At 38.9% G+C, this 25,013-nt stretch overlaps 1 protein-coding gene across 1 annotated transcript in view; it reads right to left on the reverse strand.

Moving 5' to 3' along the window:
* STAM (signal transducing adaptor molecule) overlaps nucleotides 1–23,708 on the reverse strand; it is a 34,395-nt gene extending 10,687 nt beyond the window's left edge. The window contains exons 1-9 of the mRNA XM_069859550.1: nucleotides 23,579–23,708; nucleotides 11,478–11,562; nucleotides 4,699–4,774; nucleotides 4,513–4,608; nucleotides 3,787–3,933; nucleotides 3,428–3,518; nucleotides 3,126–3,318; nucleotides 2,706–2,800; nucleotides 1,444–1,532 (exon numbers count right to left, since the gene is read on the reverse strand). Of these exons, the coding sequence (XP_069715651.1) occupies nucleotides 1,444–1,532; nucleotides 2,706–2,800; nucleotides 3,126–3,318; nucleotides 3,428–3,518; nucleotides 3,787–3,933; nucleotides 4,513–4,608; nucleotides 4,699–4,774; nucleotides 11,478–11,562; nucleotides 23,579–23,618 (912 nt within the window). The 5' untranslated portion in view covers nucleotides 23,619–23,708. The remainder of the gene's footprint in view (nucleotides 1–1,443; nucleotides 1,533–2,705; nucleotides 2,801–3,125; nucleotides 3,319–3,427; nucleotides 3,519–3,786; nucleotides 3,934–4,512; nucleotides 4,609–4,698; nucleotides 4,775–11,477; nucleotides 11,563–23,578) is intronic.
* Nucleotides 23,709–25,013: the final 1,305 nt, after the last annotated feature.

Here is a 25,013-nt window from a genome sequence, read left to right on the forward strand (position 1 = left end):
AAAACTATCCTGCATTCTCTAAGTGTATGAGGCCTGTCAGCACATAAGCAATGTCATTACTAATATATATGTGAATAACATACACAAGAAAGGTTTTTTTAAAAGATGATGTATGGAGCGATTGCACATTTGACTTCAGAATAAGTCACAGAAATGCTTAGGTTGGAAAAGATCTTTCAGATCATTAAGTCCAGCCCTTAACCTAGCACTGCCAAGTCCACCACTAAACCATGTCACCAAGCACCACATCTACACATCTTATTTCCAGGGATAGTGACTTAACCACCTCCCTCAGCAGCCTGTTCCAACAGTCATCCTTGATTAAGCAGTTCAGGTATAACCCATTTATAAAATAACAAAGGGTAGAAAGTTAACAGGCATAAACTCTTTGACTGAACTGTATTGCTTAACCAAGCATTACATGCAAATTATTAAAAATCACTTTTTAGCCAAGTGCTATCAAATAAATAGCCTTTAACAGGCCGGAGCCATATCAAAACAGAAACTAAACCGATGTTTTTCCCTTCTTAAACGCAGGAAAGGCAGGAAGAATCCAACTGAACTGCTTCCTTACAAATTATGCTATTGTAATTTTAAAAATAAAACAAGACATTGAAGCATAAACCAATATAGAATCACAGAAGACAAAAGCTGGAAGGCACCTCAAGACAGGCCTGAGATAAGCTAATTTGGCAGATTACAAACTAATAACTCTTGGGAGGAAAAGCATTTGAGAGAGGAGTTAAATAGGACTTTAGGAAGACAGTAAATGATTTTTTTATTTCAAAAATCAATGACAGAACCTTTGTTGAGAAAGAAATGGAAGGTTGTGAGAGAGAAAAGTTTTAAAGAGAACAATTCTAAGCCCCCTGGGAGGGAGAGAAAAGAGATGGGGAAGAAAGATAGGGGAAAACATACTGGGCTGAGAGTTCCTGGGAACCCTACAGAATCTCTGTGGTGAGACTGTACAAATTTTACTAAATATTACTTATAGAGCAACAAAAAGCTCCCATTTTTCAGAGAAGGAAAGAGTTCTTTCAGACTGGGGGAAGACAGTGGTGATTTTAGTGGAAATAAATCTAAGGCAGCAATCAAGATGATACCAGTATCTCTGAGGTATCCCAAGGTATTTAAAGCAAAACTCTAAAGCAAATGCATCACTTGATACCAATTGTCTAGTTTGGAGGCAAACAGATAAATGGAATGCAGTTTCCAAAATGAGTTTCAGAAACTCCTAAGAACTTCAAGACACATGAGCAAATTGGAACACTGCAGGTTTGGTTTTTGTGGGTTTTTTTTAATTAAATCAACTTTCCCTTCCCAATCTCTTTTGATTATGTTCTCCTGATATTTCAAATTGGTTTTGAAGTACAGGATGAAAGCGCTAACCATCAACATTCAAATGTACCAGCAGCTGAGAATTAGTACTTTTGTCATGCTTACTTCATCAATATAAACTGGTTCAGGCTCAGGTTCTATTGTCTCAACTTGAACTTCATCACTGAACTGCACTGTTTTCTTCTCAGCTTTCACTGTAAGATAAAAAGGCAGATTTTATTTTATAAAAACAAACAAAACAATGTTACAGAGCTAGCATGTTGCTTAAGTTCTTTGCACTTGAAACACCTACTGTGAAAATTAAAAAAATTAATATTTTGTTGACACTTGAAGGTTAAAACAATTTCCATAGACTTAATCAACTTTCTTAAATCTGCACATTGCATAAAAGACAACATCAGTTCACACAAGGTCAATAGAAATGAGTTTTAGCAAGTAACTGCCTTTATTGTAGTCTTCCTGCACATAAGATACTATTAATAAGCCATCAGGATAACACACTAAGAGACAGTGAAAGAAAGAAGGCTAATAAAGTCAGGTTTAAAAGAAAACCGATGAAATCATCTATGACAAGCTGGAGTCTTCTTTTATCCAGAGCAACATATAAAATCAGAAGTTCACAGATTTTGCTGTTCTTTCTCCACCAAACAGTACCTGCAAAAGCATCTTGTTCATCTGCAGTAGTGCTCATAGCTAAAAAGCTACCAAATACTACTCTTATCATACTACTCTTACCAGGTAGTCTTAACATAGAACAGATGACTCTTACAACACATAATTCTGCAGACTTGCTTACAGCTTTGGCACACTCATATTGAGATCACAGAAGATCAATCTTGCAAAGGCATCAGATTTCAAGAAATTAGTTCTAGCGTCTTAAAACCTGGTTTAATATTTAATATCTTTATTAAATATTTAGAGTAAGTTAGACTGATATAAATAGATACAAGAAGATAACCAGTAAACAGGAAAAAAAACCCTGCATGCATACAGTACACAGGTTTCTTGAATCTGGCCAGTATTTCCTTGATCAGATACATACCACTTCAACCAGGCAAAAAGGCAATTTGGAAAAAACTTGCTGTTGCCTACATTTATATATGCGTCAGTAGAGCTGTTAAATGAGTCTCAGGGAAGCTATCAACAAATCCAGCAGCAGACAGCATCGTATTTTTGAGCAGACGCCAGCTTGGGCAGCCTTGGTCTGACACAAAGATATGACTGTTGTTTGTGAGAGCACAGCAAGGGCTCCTCAGTTTTATGAGTACCACATTAACTTGCAATTGAACTCATGATATCAAAAGGGAAAGGAAACAAGTAAACCACTACAGAAATATCCCTTAACAGATAAATATAATGTTACTTACTCATTTCTGGCTCAGCAGAAAGATCAGCTGTTACAAAATTAGATGGAAACAATCCTACACCCTGATGAGTTTCACCTTTCCACCAATTTGGATCACTAAAGATAAAAAAAATAATTAAAACCACATGCATTAAAAAACTCATACTCACATGAAATTTTCCTAAGAACTGTACTGTACAAGGCATTGATATTACTTGAAAACATACACAGTTTCTATATACATAGAAATCTTTATATGAGAATCTTTATGCAAAGACATTTGCATGTAAAAAAGTTAGGAGATAACAAAATAAAGTATTTAATAAGTAAATATATTTTATTGTAACTGAATTTCCACGTATCCTCCTATACAGAAGATATGATTATTTCAAACTGACTTTTCCAGTCTAACATATTCCAATAGGCATTCTATAAAAATTACCTGTCATCAAGGATAGTTATAAGTTCTCCAGCTTTAAAAGTTAATTCGTTGTCTTCAGCAGCCTCAAAATCATAGATTGCACGAACCTTTCGGCCCTCATGTTTGTGATTTGTTAAAAGGCTTGAGGTGCTTGGATACAAAGTGGAAAGTGTTGTTTGCTGTTGCCTTTGTTCTTTTAGTGACAGTTCAATAGCTACAAAAGAAGAGTTCTTCACATGAAAATGTATTCTTTATTTGATATCAATCGATTGATTGATATAATTACCAATATATCAATCGGATCAACAAGTAAATGCACTCACCTTTAGCTAAATCCTCCTCTTCCTTTTTGTTGGCTACTGTACCGGGATCTTTGGCAACTAAAGCTGGACTTGCTTTTGCCTGTTCAGCTGCCTACACAAAAGTGGAAGATAAAAAATGAACTCAACAACAAACTGACAACCTATTGTTTACCATTTTGATTTGTATTCATCTGCAATATAAAAACCTAAAGTAAGTCAGGGCATTTCACCCCTCAAAGGAATGTTTTATTAAGACGAAAGATTTCCTTTTGTTTGCCAAATTACAAAATTCAAGACTATTTTACTAACTGTAAAATACATAATGACTGGCAAAAAGAATTTGTGATACAATATAAAAACAATCACAAAATTAAATATACCTGAGAACCAATAGCTGGGAACGTAACTCCTTGCTCCTTAAGATTTTTTATCATGGCAGAAATCAAACTAAGCTGTGGGTCATTCTTGAATTCATCAGTCCATTCCACCATAAGGGCTTTCAGCTTTTCACAAACTTTGGGATGACCCTGCAAGAACAGTAAAAACTAGTTAAATAATGTAGGGATCTGTTCTTAATTCCCTTCTTTCAAATAATTTCATGTTACTGTCAATATAAACTACATAAGCATTTATAAAACTACATATATAAAATAACATTATAAAATAACTACATATTTTGAGGTCAAGTGTATCACTAAGGGGTATCTTTATTAAAAGGGCACAACAGGATACCAACATTGTGCTTGTACTCAGACAAGATGTACTAGGCTCAAAATGAAGTAAAGCAAAGTTATATATAAGCCCTGAATTATCTCCATTTCACCACATCTCTATGCAGTGTTTCACTGCTGTTATTTAATGTGCAAATAAATTCACCCACTAATACACCACATCCCACTTCCCCCAAACATGATACACAAGTAACTGCTGTATGAAGTGGCACGCAGGAAATTTCTCACAACCATAGTCTTCTCAGTAATCTTGTATCCTGCCTACTGCCACCAAATTTCCAGTCTTCCAAAAGCAGATTTCATTCCACTTTAAGATTACCTAAATTCTCTGATTTCGTTTTCCAGTCAATTGTGTAAATCCATGCAATACATTACCTTATTCAACACACTGCTTACTTCACTGGCAAAATCTCTTGAACAGACTTCTAAATGAAAGATTTTACCACAGTTTGATACGCACGCTCCTAGAAGCTGAAGAGAGAAAGAGTTTAAAACTCACAGATTTCTTTTTTGCAATATAATCTTTCAGGAAGTAAAAGCACTACATTAAAAACAACCTACTGTTAATGCTTGCATAGCAACATGGGGATCTTTATGGTTAACTCTCTTCATAACAGAACGGAGACAGTCCTTAGGCCTAAAAAACACAAGACAGAATTGAAAAAATAATGGAATGAACATTTCCTATTGCACACATGACAATGCATGACAGCACTAATGGACAGCAAGCTCTCCTGAACATCACCAGTAAATTATTTAGTAGCTTATAAGTGCAACATCAAAACCAAAAACTAACACCATTAACAGTTGGTTGTAGTCATTTCTATTTTCAGGATTGCTAGCTTTCCTAGTTATCAGAAGTGCAAAGTTGTAACCTTTTGCAGTTAGAGAGAGAATTACTGTAAATATTCTAAAAATGGATAAAATCGCTTATAGTAAAGATTTACAGTAAAGAACTAATGCTCTATTGTCTATGCACCTGCCCCTCTGTATTTCTCATACACAAGCAAGAACTTTTGCTTACATATTGATTGCCAACATCCTTTTGCTACTTTTTTTTTAAATTACCACCACTACGTTCCTCTGAGTCTCTTTTAATCTACAGAGTAACATTTATAAAGAAGATAACCAATGAACCAACAAGTACCAAAAAAAAGAAAAATGGTTAGACCTTCTAAATCACAGTTTCAAAACAATTAAACACAGAATTAAAGTCTTACCTGTGTTGTGGTAGATAGAAATAATGTGACAGAGAAATGAGCAGGGCTCATTGACAGGGCTTTAAACCTATACATGGTGGGGAAGGGGAATAATATCAGGCTTGCCTGTGACAAGCTGTGGGATGACATGCCGAGGCTGGAGGGGCAGGGTGTATTGGGGGCCCTTAGCCTGCTGCTCTGATATATGCTGGGTACACTGCAGCTTGCAACAACTTGAGGGACCTGAACATATATATGTAAGACAATACAGGCTGTGGGATGAACAGATTGAGAGTAACTCTCCTGAGAAGGACTTGGAGGTACTGGTGGATAAAAAGCCAAAAGACAGATGTGAGAATCATAGAATATCCAGGTTGGAAGAGACCCACCGGATCATCGAGTCCAACCATTCCTAACAAACACTAAACCATGCCCCTTAGCACCTCGTCCACCCGTGCCTTAAACACCTCCAGGCAAGGGGACTCAACCACCTCCCTGGGCAGCCTCTGCCAGGGACCAATGACCCTTTCCATGAAAATTTTTTTCCTAATATCCAGCCTAAACCTCCCCTGGCAGAGCTTGAGGCCATTTCCTCTTGTCCTGTCCCCTGTCACTTGGGAGAAGAGACCAGCTCCCTCCTCTCCACAACCTCCTTTCAGGTAGTTGTAGGGAGCAATGAGGTCTCCCCTCAGCCTCCTCTTCTCCAGGCTAAACAACCCCAGCTCTCTCAGCCGTTCCTCATAAGGCCTGTTCTCCAGCCCCTTCACCAGCTTCGTTGCTCTTCTCTGGACTCGCTCCAGAGCCTCAACAGCCTTCTTGTGGTGAGGGGCCCAGAACGGAACACAGTATTCGAGGAGCAGTCTCACCAGTGCCGAGTACAGAGGGAGAATAACCTCCCTGGACCTGAGCTGGCAACATGTGCTTGCCATCCAGAAGGCCAACTATATCCTGGACTGCATCAAAAGAAGTGTGACCAGCAGGTCAAGGGAGGCAATCCTGTCCCTCTACTCTGCTCTTTTGAGACTGTACCTGAAGTATTGCGTCCAGCTCTGGAACCCTCAGCACAGGAAAGACATGGATCTGTTGGAGCAGGTCCAGAGGAGGGCCATAAAAATGATCAGAGGGATGGGAACACCTTTGCTATGAAGAAAGGTTGAGAGAGCTGGGGCTGTTCAGCCTGGAGAAAAAAGGCTCCAAGGAGAGCTTCAGCTTCTTGTGGCCTTTCGGTACTTAAAGGGGGCTTTTAAGAATGGTAGGGACAAACTTTTTACAAGGCTTACTGACCTAGCCCCCAAGGGGTAATGGTTTTCAATTAAAAGAGAGTAGATTTACACTAGTACAAGGAAGACATTTTTTACAATGAAGATAGTAAAACTCCATCGCTACTTACATTCAAGGGCAGGCTGGATGGGACTCTGAGCAACCTGATCCAGTTGAACACGTCTGTGCTCACTGCAGGGGGTTTGGACTAGATGACTTTTTAGAGTCCTCTCCAACTCAAACCATTCTATGATTCTATGATTTTAGAAAGAATTTGAACAGGAGTTTCTGACACAATTTAGCATATTAAAATCTCTGACTTTCTCTTACTCTGTTCTGTCTTCAAAGATGGTAGATGACTGTGTGAAGCTGGGGTAGGAATTAGCGTGGGCCAAGCATTATTTGCTAAAATAGTATAAGGGAAAGAGGAAAAAATGAAGGTAAAAAAGATTTTATGTATTTCTGAAGTAACTTTTTTTTTAAGCAAAATTATTTCTCTATTGAACTAACACTCAAGAACTAACATGAAACTTAGGTATAAGTTACACCACTGCTTGGCTATACTACATTTGGCAGTGTCTACATTTTACAGAAATGTCCACCTCATATTTAGTAGTACTAATTATAGAAAATGCTGGTACACAAGACTACCTATCACTCTGTATACCTTCATATAAACAATTATTACAAATGAAGACTATAAGATAAGCACTAAGACACTACCTTTTATCTATTAATTATCCAAGACTTCATATATTCACTTTAATTGAAAAAATACATGCTAAAATTTTCAGAAATAACTGCTTTTTTTAACCATTAAGTTATCAGGAGGACTAGCAACGTGACGTGAGTATGAGCACAAAAAAGTACATGTCCATTATAAATGTAGGATGCAGGATTAAGAGCTTAGCAGTTCAGGAACAGAACCGTCAGCCAAAGATTTTTTTTTAGTAATGAATCCAAAGCCTCATTAAAAAGCAACAGATTAACCAGAAAGCCTCAAAGCTAAATGATATTCTACTTTGTCAAATACAATTTTGAAAAGGTTAAAATACCAAGCAGGAAACCCCTCAGTAACACAAAAAAGTAAAAAAACAAAAAATCAATTTGCTCATGTTTTTGATAGAAACTATCAATATTTGAATGATTATGTTTTAACATGCTCAAACATTTCAAATATATCTTTTGATTCCATCTAAATCAAACAAAAGTCTAGACTTACTCATATTTAGTCACACAGACTAAAAATCCCTATCCTAGGCAGAACGGTAATACCTATTTTTACTTTATATTAAATAAATATACAATTTATCTCATAAATTGAGAAGCGCTATGCAGAAATCAGAGGTAAGGCACACATCCAGCAAGAACAGAATTCTACCTATTTATTAAGCATCCCTCCATACCATGATATACAAATACTGTGCAGCAGTTCCACTTCAATGATTCTACAGTCAAAATTTCAGAGGGAGCACAGTAAGTGTGAATAACAAATCAGCAGAGGGAAAACAGAGTAAGGTATAATAGAAGCTATGGTCTTATGTATTAATATATCCAGAAAACATTCACAAACTTCAGGTTGTTTTAGAGAGTAAAAAATAACATATCTGATTATATTCTATTTAACAAAGACAAAATTAACAGCAATTGGGTTCTAAAGTACTACTCTGCACAAAACATTTCACATATTTTCAGGAATTTATAGTTCATTTACAGTCTAAAGTAACTGACCATAAGGCTCAAGACTACACAACTGACCCAGTTTTCCTTCTTGCTCATTAGAATCAAGCCAGTCAAAATGCTTCCTGGTCAGACTGTTGGACATACATTGCAATGGCTGTGTAAAACACTGCTGAGATTGGGTAACTTGAGCAAAGTTAAAAAAAAATAGAAGGTAGTATGTAAGACTATCAAGTGAGCATTATTACTGTTCTCACTTGTATGAACAGGCTCAAAAACAACAAAAGAAGAATTAGCTAACCAGAATACTGACTCACTGAGGCAGTGATTAATCCCTAAGGAATCAGGACGAAGTTAATCAAGCAGCAATATAGATAAATCATTTCTCAATGACAATTTTTCAATATGCATTCCCAACAGAGTGTTGCAATGAACATTTGTATTCTTTCAACCATTAGAAAATTCTCCCAGTCACTGACTCAATAAAAACGATGGCTGAAAAAAAAAATAAAGTAACTCTTCTGGAGAAAATCTGAAGTTGCAATAGTTTCAAACAAAGGCTAATATGTCTCATTAAGTTAATACAAAAGGTACAACCATATCAAAGCCAAATGCAAACCAAATCAGACTCAGAAACTGGCTGGCAATGAAGTGACTGAGGAAGGGGAAGTCCTTCATGCTAAAATATACCCTATATGACCTTTAATTACCCCTTTTATTCTGCTTATTGAATCATTCAAATTTTAGGATAAAACCTTTTTTTTTATTTATAATGGGGAGGGGGAAAAAAATCACAAAAACCCCCACCCCAAAGATGAACAAATAAAACCCGCAAGTCAAAACAGAAATTCCAGCTGTCCTGGAGAAATTCAGCTGCACCTTACTAAAAGATCTCTAGCTTTGTCCGTACTCCCAAGTAGCTGGTTCTTGCAGCTACATACATGTGAGCACTGTTCAGGCTAAGCTGCTATGAAACTAAATCTTACCTGTGGAAACACTTTCAGTGATTAAATAGAATATTGAAGCCTTCAGTATTATAATTTTAAAGGCTCACACAATAAGCCAAAATGCACTTTTACATTTACAGACCAATACGAAACATTATCAACAACTTGCCAGCTATTATCTTTACTACAGCTATACACAACAGCACAAAGTCTCAATATGCCATGCTGTTTATAACTACTCCTCTAAAGACCATCTTTAATCCCATGGAATAAGCTTATTCACAAGCCTGCCCTTTGAAACAAAAGTCACAGGTGGGAACTTGCTCTGTAGCATCTCATACTGTTTCCCACAGCTTTACATGGCAATCCAAGTCATACTCAGTAAAGACCTGCACTAGACAGCAGCGACAGCAAAACTCTTTTGGAGGCTATTCCTTGCTTGAACTGTTACAAGGAATACTTGGAGAAGTATTAAAACATGTTCAAAGCATGTATTTAAACATGTTCAAAGCATAATAATATGCCGCATAAAAATACTATAGTTATACTGAAATAAAGTCTTCAGACTGTACTTTTTATTTGACACCTCAAATCACACCTTAACTTTTCATGTCCATTAAACAAGTATATGCATAAACTCTGTGAGAGAGCTCAGTAAAGAATCAGTAATGGAAGCATCAGCAGCCTACATTAAAATGAGGTTAATTTACTATCACATTTGCGAAACGTACATTTATCAAAGCCCTGATGTCAGGGAACACCTTCCCAAAACAAGAGGAAGAAATACAGAACCTTGCAGCTTCCTGGTGGGAAGAACAAGGTAAGGGCAGCAGATGCTTTACACCTTGGTTTAAGCAAAGCTTTGACACAGACATGAAGCTCATATAGACTCCTCATCGCACAACTGGTGAAATATGGACTGGATAAAGGGATGATAAGGTGGGTAAAAACTGATTGGCCTCCTAAGCTCACAGTTATCACCAGTGGTGCAATTCCAGCTAGCGGGGTCCCTCACAGATCTCTGCTGGGACCAGCACTGCTAAGTGCCTTCACTAATAACCTGGATGACGGCAGCAACTTTACTGACAACGAAAAAAGTGTGGAGGAACAATCAACAAACATACTGGAGGGCAGGGCTACTATTCAGAGGGACCTGAACAGGTGGGAGAAATGGACAAACTGGAACTTCATCAAGTTCAAGTCCTGCAAGGGCAAGGTGTTGCATTTTAGATGGTCTGCACCAGATAAGGCCACAAGCTGACCACCTGAAAATCCGCTCCACAGGAAAGAATCTGCATGTCCTATTGGTAACAGGTGTCAGCATCACAGCCCAGCAGCAAAGACAACCAACAGCATCCTGGGTCAAACAAGTGGTCAGCACAGCCAGGAGAGCCACAGAAGTGATCCTTCCCCTCCATTCTGCACATGCAAGATTGCATCTAGAGAACTTGTCCAGCTTGGGGTTCCCCAGAGCACGAAGGATATTGATGCACTGCAGTACATCATCCAATGGAGAGCTGCCCAGATGGTCGGGAGAGTCACATACAAGGAGAGATGGTGAGCTGCTTTCAGTTTTGAAGAGAGGGAACTAAAAGGGGATCTTGCTGCTTTCTAGAACTAATTAATCTAATCTCTACAACTAGAAAACACAGAAGATGCAGCTAGACTCTTAGAGCTGCACAGTAACAAAACATGATGCAACAGGCAGGTTAGAACAGCAGAAATCGTCATCAGAATGCAGGATTATGTATTTATTTACTCATTTATTGCAAGGGTAGTTAAACACTGAAACACATTGCCCATAGAAGTTGTGGAAACTCTGACCTTGGAGGTATTCAAGACTCAACACAGTCCTGAGCAACCTGATCCAATTAGACCTGCTTCGAGCCGGGTGGTTGGACTACATGACCTCTGGAGATCACTTCCAACCTAGCTTAAGATTCTGCAAGAAAAATCCCTAATGAAGTCTCCTGGGTTTACAGTGACACTGCTAAAACATATCAGTTTATTTACTCTGTTACAGTGGCAAAATGCTGCTGTACATATGTCCTAATTTTAACAGATAACTTGTATCTCCAAAGGAAGAACTGCAAAATATTTAAGTAAAAAATTAAAAAAAAATTCCTTTTACTTGTAATAAATTTAAACTCAGCTGTTGCAGAAGTCTGTACAAAATAACATTCCTTTCATACAAGCATGAGACTGAAGTAACAAAATTTAAGAAGTTTGGGGAGCAAATTCTAAAATCACTTACCCTGTGCGTGACTGCCCAACTTTATCACAGATGTCCAAGATGAGGCCCCAGTCCTCTGCAGTGTTCATTTCACTGGTTGCTTTCTCTGATGAATAAAGCATAAGTAAAATACAAATTTTAAAAACAAAAAAACATCCTGATACGAGAATTTAACAAACCTGTCAACAGAGATGTTACAATACTAACTCTTTGTACATTGCTAAATATATGACAAATCCCTATATTTAATCAATTCATATATTAAAACTGTTATACCTAATTCATTTTAATTTTTGAATGTTCACTTATGGGCATGAACTTAAACTCATGAGCAACTATATATTTTGGGGGATGGGGGTGTTTGGAAGAATATGACAAAAGTAGAATAGCTACCAACAGATTTTATTTTTTTTTTTGCCATTTGGAGCCATAGAGTTTAATAGGATACGGATACCCAAAGCATTAGTATATTCTTTGTAGAGACAGACACAACCACGTTTACCACTTCCTGAGATACTAAACTGCTATGTCTTGCATTTTCTTTCATGTGTTATAAGTAAACAAGAAGGATTCAACAATTCACTAATAATCATTAAACTCTTATCCCCCCATTCTCATCTCAACTTTGCATGAAATATTTCAGTATTGGAATATATCATATTTCAGCTATAGAGACCGCTAAACCAAAGATAATTTGATAGAAGATACCAGGACTCTTTCTCCCTTTTCAAATGTTTTGAAAAGGACAAGAGGAGTCCCTGTTGACTCTGTTGCCCACAGAGGGGTAGGTAGAGAAGAAATAGATTCCATTCATGAAAAAAAAAAACAAACACAAAACCAAACCACTTTCCATTATTCACTAAACAGAAGGAGAATGGGCACAGAATAGCACATAAACTTTGTTCCCTATCCGTGCTTCATTTAACATTCACCTCAAACTACAAAACACAAAATATGCCTCAGAAATTAGTACCATCCCTCAGGGATTGTCCCCAACTACTTAGTTTTATGAAAGGAAGCAAAGATTTCGTAGAAAACTTATCTGCCAGGAAAGATTCATTATCCATATTAGCACTTATAAGACTGCAGAGAAGAGAAAGACAAAGCAAAATTCTAATCTCTAAACGTTACAAGGAATTATTCATCCCAAAGTTGACGGCTAGTCTTTATGCATGAGTTTCTCTGCCCTATAAACTGAAGTCAGTTTACAGTTAAATACTTCCTTAATTCAGAACAAAAATGCAGAAAAGCAAAGCCCTATGATTCTGTTCTCTCAAAGTATTTCTGTGGAAAAATTAAACACTGCCATACAGAACTAGAATGATAACACATCAGTTGTGCTGCCTGAGGCAAGGAAAATAGCAAAGCAGTATAGGGAAATCCTATTACAATTCTATATGTTCTCTCAGATAAAGTAAAAAGCACCTCCTCTTCTCTCTAAACTGAATTGGAAAATCTTTTTTATTAGAAAAATGATCTTAATTAAAAAATATGAAAATTTCTGGATAGACACCATGCTAGTATCTAGCACTAAGATGTACCTGTATATCTACAAGGGGCGTACAGGAAAGCTGAGAAGGGGCTATTTCTCAGGGAGTGCAGTGATAGCATGAGTGGTAATTATTTTAAGCTGAAAGACGGTTGATTTAGATTAAATATTTGGAAGACATTTTTTACTGTGAGGGTGGTGAGGCAGCGGAACAGGTTGCCCAGAGAAGTCTTGGATGCCCCCTTCCTGGAGGTGTCCAAGGCCAGGTTGGATGAGATTTTGAGCAACCTGATCCAGTGGAAGGTGTCCCTGCCCACGGCAGAGGGGTTGGAACAGGATGATCTCTAAGGTCCCTTCCAACCCAAACCATTCTATGATTCTATTCCAGATGATCAATCAACCACTTTATTTTTCTACCTCCTATTGTTCCAAACCATGCCTAGTAAAGCTAACAATGAGAGAAATTCTTGATTTTTGTTCATAAAGGACAGATGTTGGCTGTGAAGCAAATATTGAGAAGTATACCACAATAGCAGAATCCACTCAGCATGCCAACTGAAAATGCCAAAAAATAAGAACAGAGCAATGAAACTATACCTTGCTTAAATCAATTAACAGTGTTTCATTGCTCCAGAATTTCAGTTCTTTTGTTGGGGACACCTTTTAAATACAAATGAGACAGGAGAGAAAAAAAAAAAAGGCGAGAAAAAAGCCTATAGCAAAACCATGCACTATGCTTTTCCCACTTGTTATGTATTGTTTTAATATAGCCAGTTCTCAGTCACCTGTAGGCAGGATACTTGTGTACATATGGTAAAGTCACCTGAACCGATCACCTTGCACAGAGCAATCACAGGCCAAGACAGCCTTCTGTAATCACAGTCTACAAAAGCGCAGCAGTTGCACTGCTACCACAGCCAGCCTCAACTCCAAAGCACCGTAACTAATTTTTTGAAACACAGAACTTAAGCAGGGCTGTACCTCAGCTGAAAGTGTGCCTGCAGGGCATTCCCAAAACTGAAAACACCTGAAATGCACAGATCAGAGACACACAAACTAGACCGCATGGAGGCGGTTCAGTTCCAGGACTCTAGTGTTTCAGTTCACTGCCAGTTCTGCTGGAGCTGGACCAGCTCCAGCCAAAGTTTGTCTCCACTGTGCTCTCCAGAGCCTTAAGTTCCCGTCAGGCTCAGAGCTCACACGCAACCTTGTAAACCCACACCACTCACTCATGCCTAATGCTGTATTTCAGTTAGCACATCCTTCAGCAGTCAGAGCTGAGGTATCACATGGAACTGAAACTTTGACCTTTCCCATTACTCTGCATAACAAATAGTTGTCTGAACTTTTGGTAACAACTGATCCTTCTTTCCTCACAATGTCATCAGAGAGAAATAGCAGGGCAATCAGTTACGTCTTTTACAAACTTAAAAGTAAAATAATGCCCACTTAAGGTTTGAAAATAAACTGTCTTTTATGCTAATTTAAATAGTTTGGCTAAAACTAAACATACCATGACAACTGATGAAATCCCTGATCCATATCAACCACACCAATCACAACCTTAACTTTGATTCTCAGTAAGATGGTTTTCCAAGTCTATCCACAAGTATATTACAAATTTTCTGTCATGGCTAGATTCCTCCTTGGAAGTGGAACTTTGTCCTCTGATGCCATTTGCTTTTAACACCTTCTACCTTGTTAGTCAGGACATTTCCTCCACCAACAAAACCCTATGCAGTTTTTACTAAATAGAGGTTTAGCACTTGCAAGACTGCAGAGAACAGAAACCCAGGTTCATAGTGTACTTCGTCTTCTGTAGTAACAAGCATCCATTAATTCCCTTGGATAACAAAATTAATTTTAAGACAAAAAAAAAAAATTGCTCCTCGAGTTTCAGTTAAATGCTGTCTCAAACAAGGGCAGTTAAAAGTTCATAGCATACTGTGAACATAAGCCGTACTACCCAACATTGACTGTCCAGAAAAAAGGCCACTGTCTCTGTCAGAGCATTAGCAAGTGACTATCACCTTTCACCACTCTGGTAACAGGAGTAGCAAAACCACTTCGACAAAATTCCTATGTTGCATCAGTGTTTTATAGACAAAATTATGACTTAAAGCTACTTAGGGTAAATAACTTACAGTATTGTCGCTTAAAATCCATGAACACTCTCTCTTCTAACATGAGGCACACTTTCGCATCCAAAAAAACCTTTATATACCTTCAGTATATGCTTATCCTGACAAACAGGTTGCACCCTACCAGCCTTCAGGTACAGCAGCCTCTATGCAAGTACCAAAATGGACTTTAACAGCAAGGGGAAAAATGACATTTGTATTTAAAGCCTTAGGGTAAGGTAAAGTAGATAGTAACTTAAACTAGAAATGTTCTTCATCTTCGATCTCTTATCAAGAATTATTCTGCCGCAGCAATATTAACATTTACTTCAGACTATCTCTCCACCTCATCGTTGCTACAAAATCTTATTCAACTAACTGAATGCCCAGCTAGGACCCAATAACATTTCTGACTTTACTGGAACAACTTTTAAAGACAGCTCTGGTTCCTTCATGAAATCCGTGGTTTTTAAAACTTATTAATGCTATATCAAACACAAAGGAAAACAGAACTACCCAGTAGAGGTGTACACAACTGAACTTAGTCACCACTTCTATGAAACAGCTCTCTCCCATAAAGCTGTATCACTCAAATTTCAGGTATTGTTGTCCTGGCATAAGCAAGACCTACAAATTAATACGGGAACTTTAGCTACTGCAAGACTATAACATCTTACATCATCCTAGATTGTAATTAGTAGATTTTAAATTTTATAATTTTTTCTTTTATTTTTTTCATTGCAGATTTTCAAATTTCACCTGTCTTTTTCTAGAAGTTACTTAAAATTTTCTTACAATTCATCCCACAAAGTCAGAAACACGAAGTGGGAGGCACCATCATTTCAGATGAAAAGATTACTTCAAACTACGCTTTCTTTGGACAACAATAACAATGATTCTGCACAACATCAGTATGCCTTTCTAATTAACTTTAACAATTTATTTAATTTTCCTAAAATAAAAGCAAGACACACAAAACCAACATATCACATTTTTCGGCCACTTGGCAAGGCACAGAGTTTCTTCCTTTACACTACTTCTGTATTCCTAACACTAACCATACTGAGCCAGGCCAATTTCATCTTGCCCAACATTCAGTTTCTAATAAGTATTATACCTAAAGGAGCAGACACCTAGGAAAATATAAAAAAAGGATAAGGTAAGCATTAGCTGTACTTCCCTACAACATACTTTTCAGCAACCAACAATTTACAGCTTCATAATTCCTGAGTCAGAAATGATGCTTCAACAATACAAACAATCATAAATCACGTATAAAACAATTAAGTGTTCTGAAGCAAAATGCATCTCCTCCGACAGAGGTTTCAGCTGTGTCTGTATCTTCAAAATTTCTCAGGAAGTTCTAGAACATGATTTCCTTCAAATACAATATCTAGATGCTGAAATCATAATTCCAAACATATCTTCCATCATCAGGTTTTTTTTTACACAAACCTCTGAACAAACCTGAACATCATCTGCCTTCTAAAGCAAACACCATTCCTTATACAAATGCTGCCTTGTCTCACCCAAATATTGCACCAAAAAAAAAAAGTGTTACACCTACTGATCAGAAGCCAGGGCCAAGTGATCTGAATATGAGTTACCTTACTTATACTTTGGTTGTAGTGAAAGTACTGGGCCCTTTTCAGACACCTAAATAAAGCAGCCATTCCTTGGGTCATTCATTATTTCTGTTGAGGCCTCATTTCCCTCCAACTTATACAAACCTGAACAGGTTTGGAGCATTGATAAAATTCTGCTTTCTTCTCTGGTTTTGTGCGTTATTTAAAAAATATAACCAAAACAAAAATATTTGCACTGTGATTCTATTTGAAGTTCTCTACTACCTACAAATAACAACTGCAGTTGATCATTTTAGGACAGAAGAGGCAAACTTTTCTCAGAAGAAAAACATAATTATTTTTATTTAATTCATAATTGTCCTAAAAGAAATTTATAATCAGATTTGTAAAGTACTATTAGGCAGCAGAAATGTAGTACATAGTTAAAAAAACTACTGCCAAAGTTACTAGTCGACTGTCTCAGTGTTGGTAAGAAAAACATGAATACTGCTGCAGATTTTCCATGCAAAAGTGTGCTAGTCACTTGAATTCTCTGCCCGAGTTCTGCATTTTAACAACAGTATTTTATTGCCTTGGTAGAATTTTGCAAGAGTAAATACGCACATCAATATTGAGATACTACAGTGAATAGCATGATGCATTTCTTAAGGCCACAAACTTAAAGACTACCCATTGCTAACAATATTTTTAGAGGGAAGTTATGAGCTTCTTAAGCTTTAGATTTTACCGATGTTTATTTTTTAAAAACTTCAATCTTAGGACTGACCTATTTTTCTGCTACAATATCTCAAAGATGTTAAAACTACCTGGAAGTTCAAAAAATAAAAAGAGATCAAAACACTCTCAAATCTAACACTTAAAATGTACATAATTTTAAGTGGTTAAATCAGATATGAGTAAAAAACACCCAAATATTCTACTGAACTAAGGTTTCTAACTATTCTACTTAGGATTTGTTCTTACTCTATTCATGGACATAATTCCATTTCCTCAGTTACACAGCTCTAAAAAGAAATACCAAAGTTCTCAGTAACTGCAGTTACAAAGAAAAGAATGGCTACAGCAAGTCTTCAAAAGAATGGTAAAGAAAGTCTTCACTCGCAGACTAAAATTAACAACCATATCTAGCATGATAAATAATCCTTCAAAAATCCAGTATATCAACATAAAGAGCAGAGAATTAACAAAAAAATCAACACTCCCCTCCACCTGCTGTCCCCTCCTCCTCCTTTTTTTCCCCAAGGATAAATAACTTTCCCGCTCTAAATAAATGCAAATACTAAAACTCCAAAGCATTGTAGAAACATAAATGCAACTACTTCATCTCTTCAACACAGTTCAAACAGTCCCAAAATACTGAAACTGCAAATTTTTCTTTCTTTTAGCAGTCACTCATCAAGAACTTCTGATTACATACTACTCCACATCACTGAAGTTAAAAGTAATTAATTTTCTTCTTTTTGTCTGTCAAATAAAATGAACAAATGCATTTGCTGGCCCAGTCTACAAAAAAAAAAAATACTGCTTTCCTATTAATCATTCTGCATTTCACTAGCACGCTCAGAACACAGAATAAGTCCAACCAGGTTCCATTTACATAAGACAGAAAATAACCTCTAATGGACAATACCACCATGGAAAGAAACTATAACCCCCTCTTGAACCATTAACTTTAGTAAAGCCATTAACTAAGTTCTTCAGTTTAACTGCATCCCCCTTTACAGTATTCCTAAAAAGTCCTTATGGAAGCACTTGTACAAGGTGTACTATGATAGTCCTGCAAATTAATCCAAGGCTGATAAGACAATGCTGAAAACAGTAAGACATGCTGGGAAAAAATAATTTAGACATTTAGACATCTTAGAGCAAATTCTAAAAAAGTCCACGGAACTCAAACTTCCTTTCACCCAGAAATAGGTCAAGAGAGCAGGAAGGCGAGGAAATTATAGATATACAAAACCGATGATGGCTAGTCTGTAAACAAGGTGTATCACAGGGGTGTTATACTAATAAATGGTGCCAGGATCTAGTTGCAGAGCCCCACAAACCAAGCCATGGTAGAAGCAGCATTTCAGAAGGAAGATCAACAACAGAGTTAACTTTTCCCATCAAACATGCAGCATTATTTTTATCAGCTAGAGGAACAGATTTTATATGTTGGAGAACTACTTTGATTCTTCTGAATTTTTATATTATAATGCACACTGTCACAGCTGAAATGAGGGGAAGCACTTAAAATGACAACTCTTCCCTAAGAAACAAAAAAAAAGAATTACCATGAAAGTACAGTCTTCAAAAACTCCTCTGCCTAAGGAACAAACTATGTTGTCTTCAAATTGCCCAGCTGAATTCAACGTCTAGTGATTTATTTTCAAAAAGGTATACTGAAAAAGATTTTCTTGTTGGCTACTATACAGAAGGGGTACTTCACTCACTTTTATCCTATCAGCACTGCCTTTTTTCATTGTGAATATACACTGAAGGTATCTTTAGTGAGAAGTTCTTGTTTTTCACACACATTTAGAAAAAAAATGAAAAGGCGGGGTGGCTATAGCTCCTTTTCGTACACATTTTGTACTCAGCCTCCCTGTTTGCTCACAGCTAATACCCTTCTCCCTGAAACAAACCTGAGAAAAACTGCAGGCCAGCTTGGGCAAAAAAGTACCAGCCTCATGACAAGCTGAACCAATCCTAGGAATTCTTCTATCTTTGCAGGCAGAAGTTAACTCACAGTCTGCAGTCTCCATATTTATCTAGAGTCAAGAATCTCCTCAGCAAAAATTTTCCCTCCTTTTGGCAAATCTGGCCAAAACAGAGAAAAACCCAGTTCAGAGAGACTAACTAAGGAGAAAAATCTAAAGAATAGTGAGTATTTTATTACAAGAAATTGCACCATGGGAACTATGGTCAAAGCATTTCTCAGAATCTAATACATCAAACCATATGCTGTGGTACCTCCACATCCCTACATACCTACAGTCATGTGTAATTCACATATATTATTAAATATCTAAAGAGTTGTGAGCATAAATTGATCAATACTGCTATAGTTAATAATAAGTAGGAAAAATCATTGCAAGTCACATCAAGTTGACAGCTCTACTACATTACTAAACTACTTGTTTAATTTCCTATTACTGTAAATAGTAAGCCTGAATCTTTCTTTTACTCCCACTCTTGTGGGGCCATAAACCATTATACCAGCTACATTTAGAACTAAGCTAACATCCAAAGCAAATCCAAGAAGTGCCTTCATTCTTTATTGTGCATAAGCAAGAAAAATCATACAAATCCCATGTTTTTTAAACACCTGCTCTTGATATATGTGATTCTATGACAAGTCACACCAGAACCTGTGTTTATTGCAGCTTATAAAATTTCAGAATAAGCTTACAGCAGAGTGTAAGAAGTTCTTCCAGTTCTTTTACAACATAAATTAATTTTACAATGCTTGACATCAAGTTAGAATAAAGTATGCACTACATTGAGTCCAGAGTCAGATTTTTCTCGAGATAACATCTAAATGACACTTCAGAACTGCTTTAGCACTAAGTTCTTCATCAAACATAGCCTAATCACTGCTACATTACTAATTAGCTGCCATGACAGATTAGCAGAGAGTCTTTTGGTTGTTAAACCACATTTCACCATTATTTTGCCTGCATCAAACTTACAGATAAACCTGCATTTCCCAGGAACAATTCCCTGGGAGTAATTATATGATTAAGGTTGTGAAATATGGCATAAATAGACTTTCCATCAAACTAATAAGAACATCATTAATTCTAACTCCTTAAATAGAGGATTAGAGTCTCCTAATTGTAACCTGGCAGTCTAATGTCATGAAGGTTTTATCTTTTGTTAAATTTCAATATTATGTTCCTTACCTGAAGACAGTGACAAAAGTTCCTAGCCTTCACTATGAAAATCCACACCAACTTGTCTCACTACTGATTAGCATCCCTTTCTGTTGAAATATTCCTAAATACAGTAAGAAGAAGGTTCAGAAAACAAAAAGTATTTGGAATTCATCCAGAGGTTTGGACTCTTTGAGGATGACAATGGCTTACCTCCTCAAATGTCTGGGCAGCTTACAGCATTCTTTAATATTATTAGTTTGATGGTATTTTTAAACAACATTATTTTGCCAATCACACCTAAAGAAGATATACCCCCAAAAACCTCTGTGCAAAGTTGACACTAAATGGTCAGCTATTAGAGATGAACAGGTTCCACAGCAGGAGCATGCCAACAGGGCTAGTCAAGTGCTGATTAATGGCCAAACTGAGAATTTTCTCTTTCTGGACTTACAGATACTTAAGTTTGTCAAAACAATGGAAAACAATTTAGCTCCAGATGTGTTTTCTGCAATCACCTTAAACTGTTCCAAAATAATTTCCAACTGTTACACAGTACTATTTAGCTGCACAGCAGATGAGAATTCTCGGCAATACTATCAACTACATCAATGTCCAAATTCATACAAATTAAGAATAGCTTTTTACTGCTTTCTTGCTTCAAGAATCTGACTTTCAAAAGAAAATCTTCTTGCTGGGCAAGAACAACAGCAGAGCACTTAACTTTCATTCTGGGAAAAGAACTGAAAAATAACACCACTGCTTGACAACTTTTGGAAGTTTCCCGAGAACAGGAGAGCTTACTTTACAGCTGACGTTATCTTATGAAGCTTGCCAAGAAGTTCATCCATATAATAGCACATTCCCAAGGGGCCTCAGGGAAGAAGTACCCAGGGACACTTTCTGGGAGACTTCATCATTCCCATCTCCCTGGCACAAATCCAGTTAACTGATGGATAAAGGCAGCAGGCTCCTGAAAGTAGGCTGCCACCAACTGAACAGCCTGCTGCTCCTTCAATCTCCCTTAGGACATTGTGAAAAGCGACAACAGAAAGAGGCTGCATTTACTAGTAAGGATTAGCCCACTACTCACTCTCGCTGTCTGCTCTTCCAAGAAGAACTTGGGATTGCGTGGTTATTTCCCTGTGCCTATACAGTCTGCAGATTCATGCTTCTGAAAAAGGTCGATTGGTGATTGGACTGGCACCTAGAAAACAGCAAATAACCCCCCAAAGTAATAGCTGGGTGCTACCACACTACGAAACTCACAGCGCTGACAAACACATGTCAGACTTGGCTCTCAAGAAACCCACTTGAGCGGCCTCATCTTCACTGCCAGACACCAGCTTTAGGAAGTAAAAAAGTGAACAATTACTAGAACCTCACCTACCACTTTTTAATCTTAGTAGTTCAAGTTATTCTCATAGATATTACCAACATTTCAATCCTCTAGTGGCTTACAGAAAATTGGCAAGCAGTGCAATTTCTCCTCACTTTCAATTGCCAAATTACACTAGAAGACAGTGAAACAAACTCAAAATGAGTTGTCAACTTTGCCACCAAGAAAATTAAAAATTGAGAGGTAGTCCTCATTCTTAACTCTTCAAAAAGGGATTCAAAATAGGACTTTCTTCCTTCTTAACTCTTCAAAAACAAAGTACACTTTTTTAAGATGCAACAGACCATGAATTCCTGATAACACACACAGATAATCTGTGTAACAGTCCTTCGGTTACGCGCTAAACTTCCCTCTAGAAGACATGCACTTTCCAAACAGTTTTGAGTTGTTTTTCTGAAGAGCTGGAAGAGCTTGCAAAAACGAGTCCAGAGGAGGGCCATGAGGACAATCAAAGGGCTAGAAGACCTCCCATATGAGGACAGGCTGAGAGAGTTGGTCTTGTTTAGCCTGGAGAAGGCCCTGGGGAGACCTTATGGCATCCTTCCAGTACTTAAAGCGGCCTACAGAAAAGCTGGGGAGGGGTTCTTTATCAGGGGTACAGTGATAAGATTAGCGGTATCAGCTTTAAGCTGAAAGACAGTAGATTTAGACTAAATATTGGGAAGAAATATTTTACTGTGATGGTGGTGAGACACTGGAACAGGCAGCCCAGATAAATTGTGGAGGTGAGACACTGGAACACGTAGCCCAGACAAATCGTGGAGGTGTCCAAGGCCAGGCTGGATGAGGCTTTGAGCCACCAGATCCAGTGGAAAGTGTCCACGTCCATGGCAAGGGGATTGGATCCAGACAATCTTTAAGGTCCCTTCCAACCCAAACCATTCCATGATTCTATGAATTAAACAGGAGCCCTGATTTATAAAGTTGGATAAACATTAAGAAAGAAACAATGTATTTGTAGTAGGAAGATGCAGCAAGTGTAAGGCTACTAAAAAAATTGTTCCAAGAAACATATACAGTGTTATAGTGCTGTAAGAAAATAATTCAGGGTGGGTGTGAGGGATACTTGGCAAAATAGGAGAAGTCTCTTCATATTATGCTGCTCCCCAGACAAAGCTTTTATGACTCAAAGTAGAACAGGCGTCAGCAGCAGGCAGGAGACAAACAGTATTGCACAATGACAAGTCAGACGTGCAAAACGATTTTTTAACCACCTATGTGTTATTTTACCTTCAGTTTGGCCACATCACCCTTAACCATGATTTTTGTCACGTAGAAGCCAGCCATTTCCCTTCTATCTCATTTGGCCTTGGAACAAGCAAGGTGAGGATGTGACCTGAGCACAGCACATCAAATTTCACTTGAAAGGGAGAAAGAAAGCTCCCAGAGGAGTTCACTTGAAAGCACGGAATACGAAGCGCTCTGACAATTCTCTCACGCCTGCCTGCGAAGCAGCTGCTTTTTACTTTCCATCCTTTCAGCGACGCTCCCGCACAAGCATCTCTCACTATGACTCTCCGCAACGCCGCTTCCCCCGAGCCGGCGGCCCCGGGCAGGGCCCGCCGCCACCGACCAGGCCGCAGCCCCGCGGCCCCGGCCCGGCCGCTCCCCGCCACCGAGGCTCCCGGCGAGAGGGCCGGGGGCGGGAGCGGGGCCGCGGCAGCCACTCACCCACATCCTGGTCGAAGGGGTTGGTGGCGAAGAGCGGCATGGCGGGGCGCGGGGCGGCGGCGCGGCGCGGCGCGGCCCCTCCCGGCGGTGCCCCCTGCTCCTACCGCCCGCGGCGCCCCCACCACCTCCTCCCAGGGCCGGGCCGCCCGCCCTCCGCGCGCAGCATGCCGGGACCGCCCCGGCCCCGCCCCTCCGCCCGGCCCCGCGCCCAGCGACCGGCCCCGCTCCTTGCACCAGGCCCCGCCCCCTGACCCAGGCCCCGCCCCGCAGCCGCCCGTGACCCGCGGCCCGCGCCGTGCCGGGCCCGAAGCGGGGTTGTTTGCTTTAGTTCTGCTCCCTGGCGGAGCTTGAGGCTGTTCCGTCTTGGCCTGTCCCCTGTCACTTGGGAGAAGAGGCCAGCTCCCTCTTCTCTACCACCTCCTTTCAGGTAGTTGTAGAGAGCAATGAGGTCTCCCCTCAGCCTCCTCCAGGATAAAGAACCCCAGTCTAATCTAGTCTTCGCAATGTCTAATCTAAATCTCGCCTCTTTAAGCTTTAAACCATTGCCCCTCGTCCTATCACTGCACTCGCTGATAAAGAACTCCTCCCCAGCTTTCCTGCAGGCCCCTTTAATTACTGGAAGGATGCTGTAAGTTCTCGCCAGGGCCTTCTACCAGGCTGAACAAGCCCAACTCTCTCAGCCTCCCCTTGTAATGGAAGGTGCTCCAGCCCTCTGATCATCTTCACGTCCTGTGTCTTTTCCTGTGCTGAAGACTCCAGAACTGAATGCTGTACTGCAGTTGGGGTGTCACAAGAGAGGAATAGAGGGGCAGAATCACCTCCCTCAACCTACTGCCCACACTTCTTCTGATGCAGCCCAGCATACGGTTGGCCTTCCAGGCTGTGAGCACACATTGCTGGCTCATGTTGATCTTCTCATCCATCAGCACCCCCAACTCCTTTTCTTAAGGTCTACTCTCAATCTATTCTCTGTCCAGCCTGTAATCGTGCTTGGGATTGCCCTGACTGAGGTTCTGATGAGCTTTTTTGTACCTTTATGGTTAGGATGTGAGCCAGTTTTGTGCCCAGACACATTCACTCCATATAAAAAATAGCCAGTGCTTCCCTATACATCTGCCTGGCTGAGTTTTTTCATTGTTAGTAACATCATGCTTCTGCAGGATGTGGCCCAACACTTTACGTGCAGGGTGGGATTATGATAGCGTCTTTCACAGCATGGAATGGGAGCCTGACAATTTCTGCACTGCTAGATCCTGTTAAGGTCCGTAGCTATCAGTTGTTCACAGGGCCCTGAATATTCCCAGGCCTTTTGGTTGCATAGTAGCATCTTGCTGCTTCACTTTTTATGAGTATCTTGCTGGCTTTGATGGGATGTATCACGTGATAACAATTTGACTTGTGGGTTATTACATGTTCTGCCTGTTCCTGCTGGTAC

This window comes from Phaenicophaeus curvirostris, chromosome 6 (assembly GCF_032191515.1).
Source record: "Phaenicophaeus curvirostris isolate KB17595 chromosome 6, BPBGC_Pcur_1.0, whole genome shotgun sequence".
Lineage (NCBI taxonomy): Eukaryota > Metazoa > Chordata > Aves > Cuculiformes > Cuculidae > Phaenicophaeus > Phaenicophaeus curvirostris.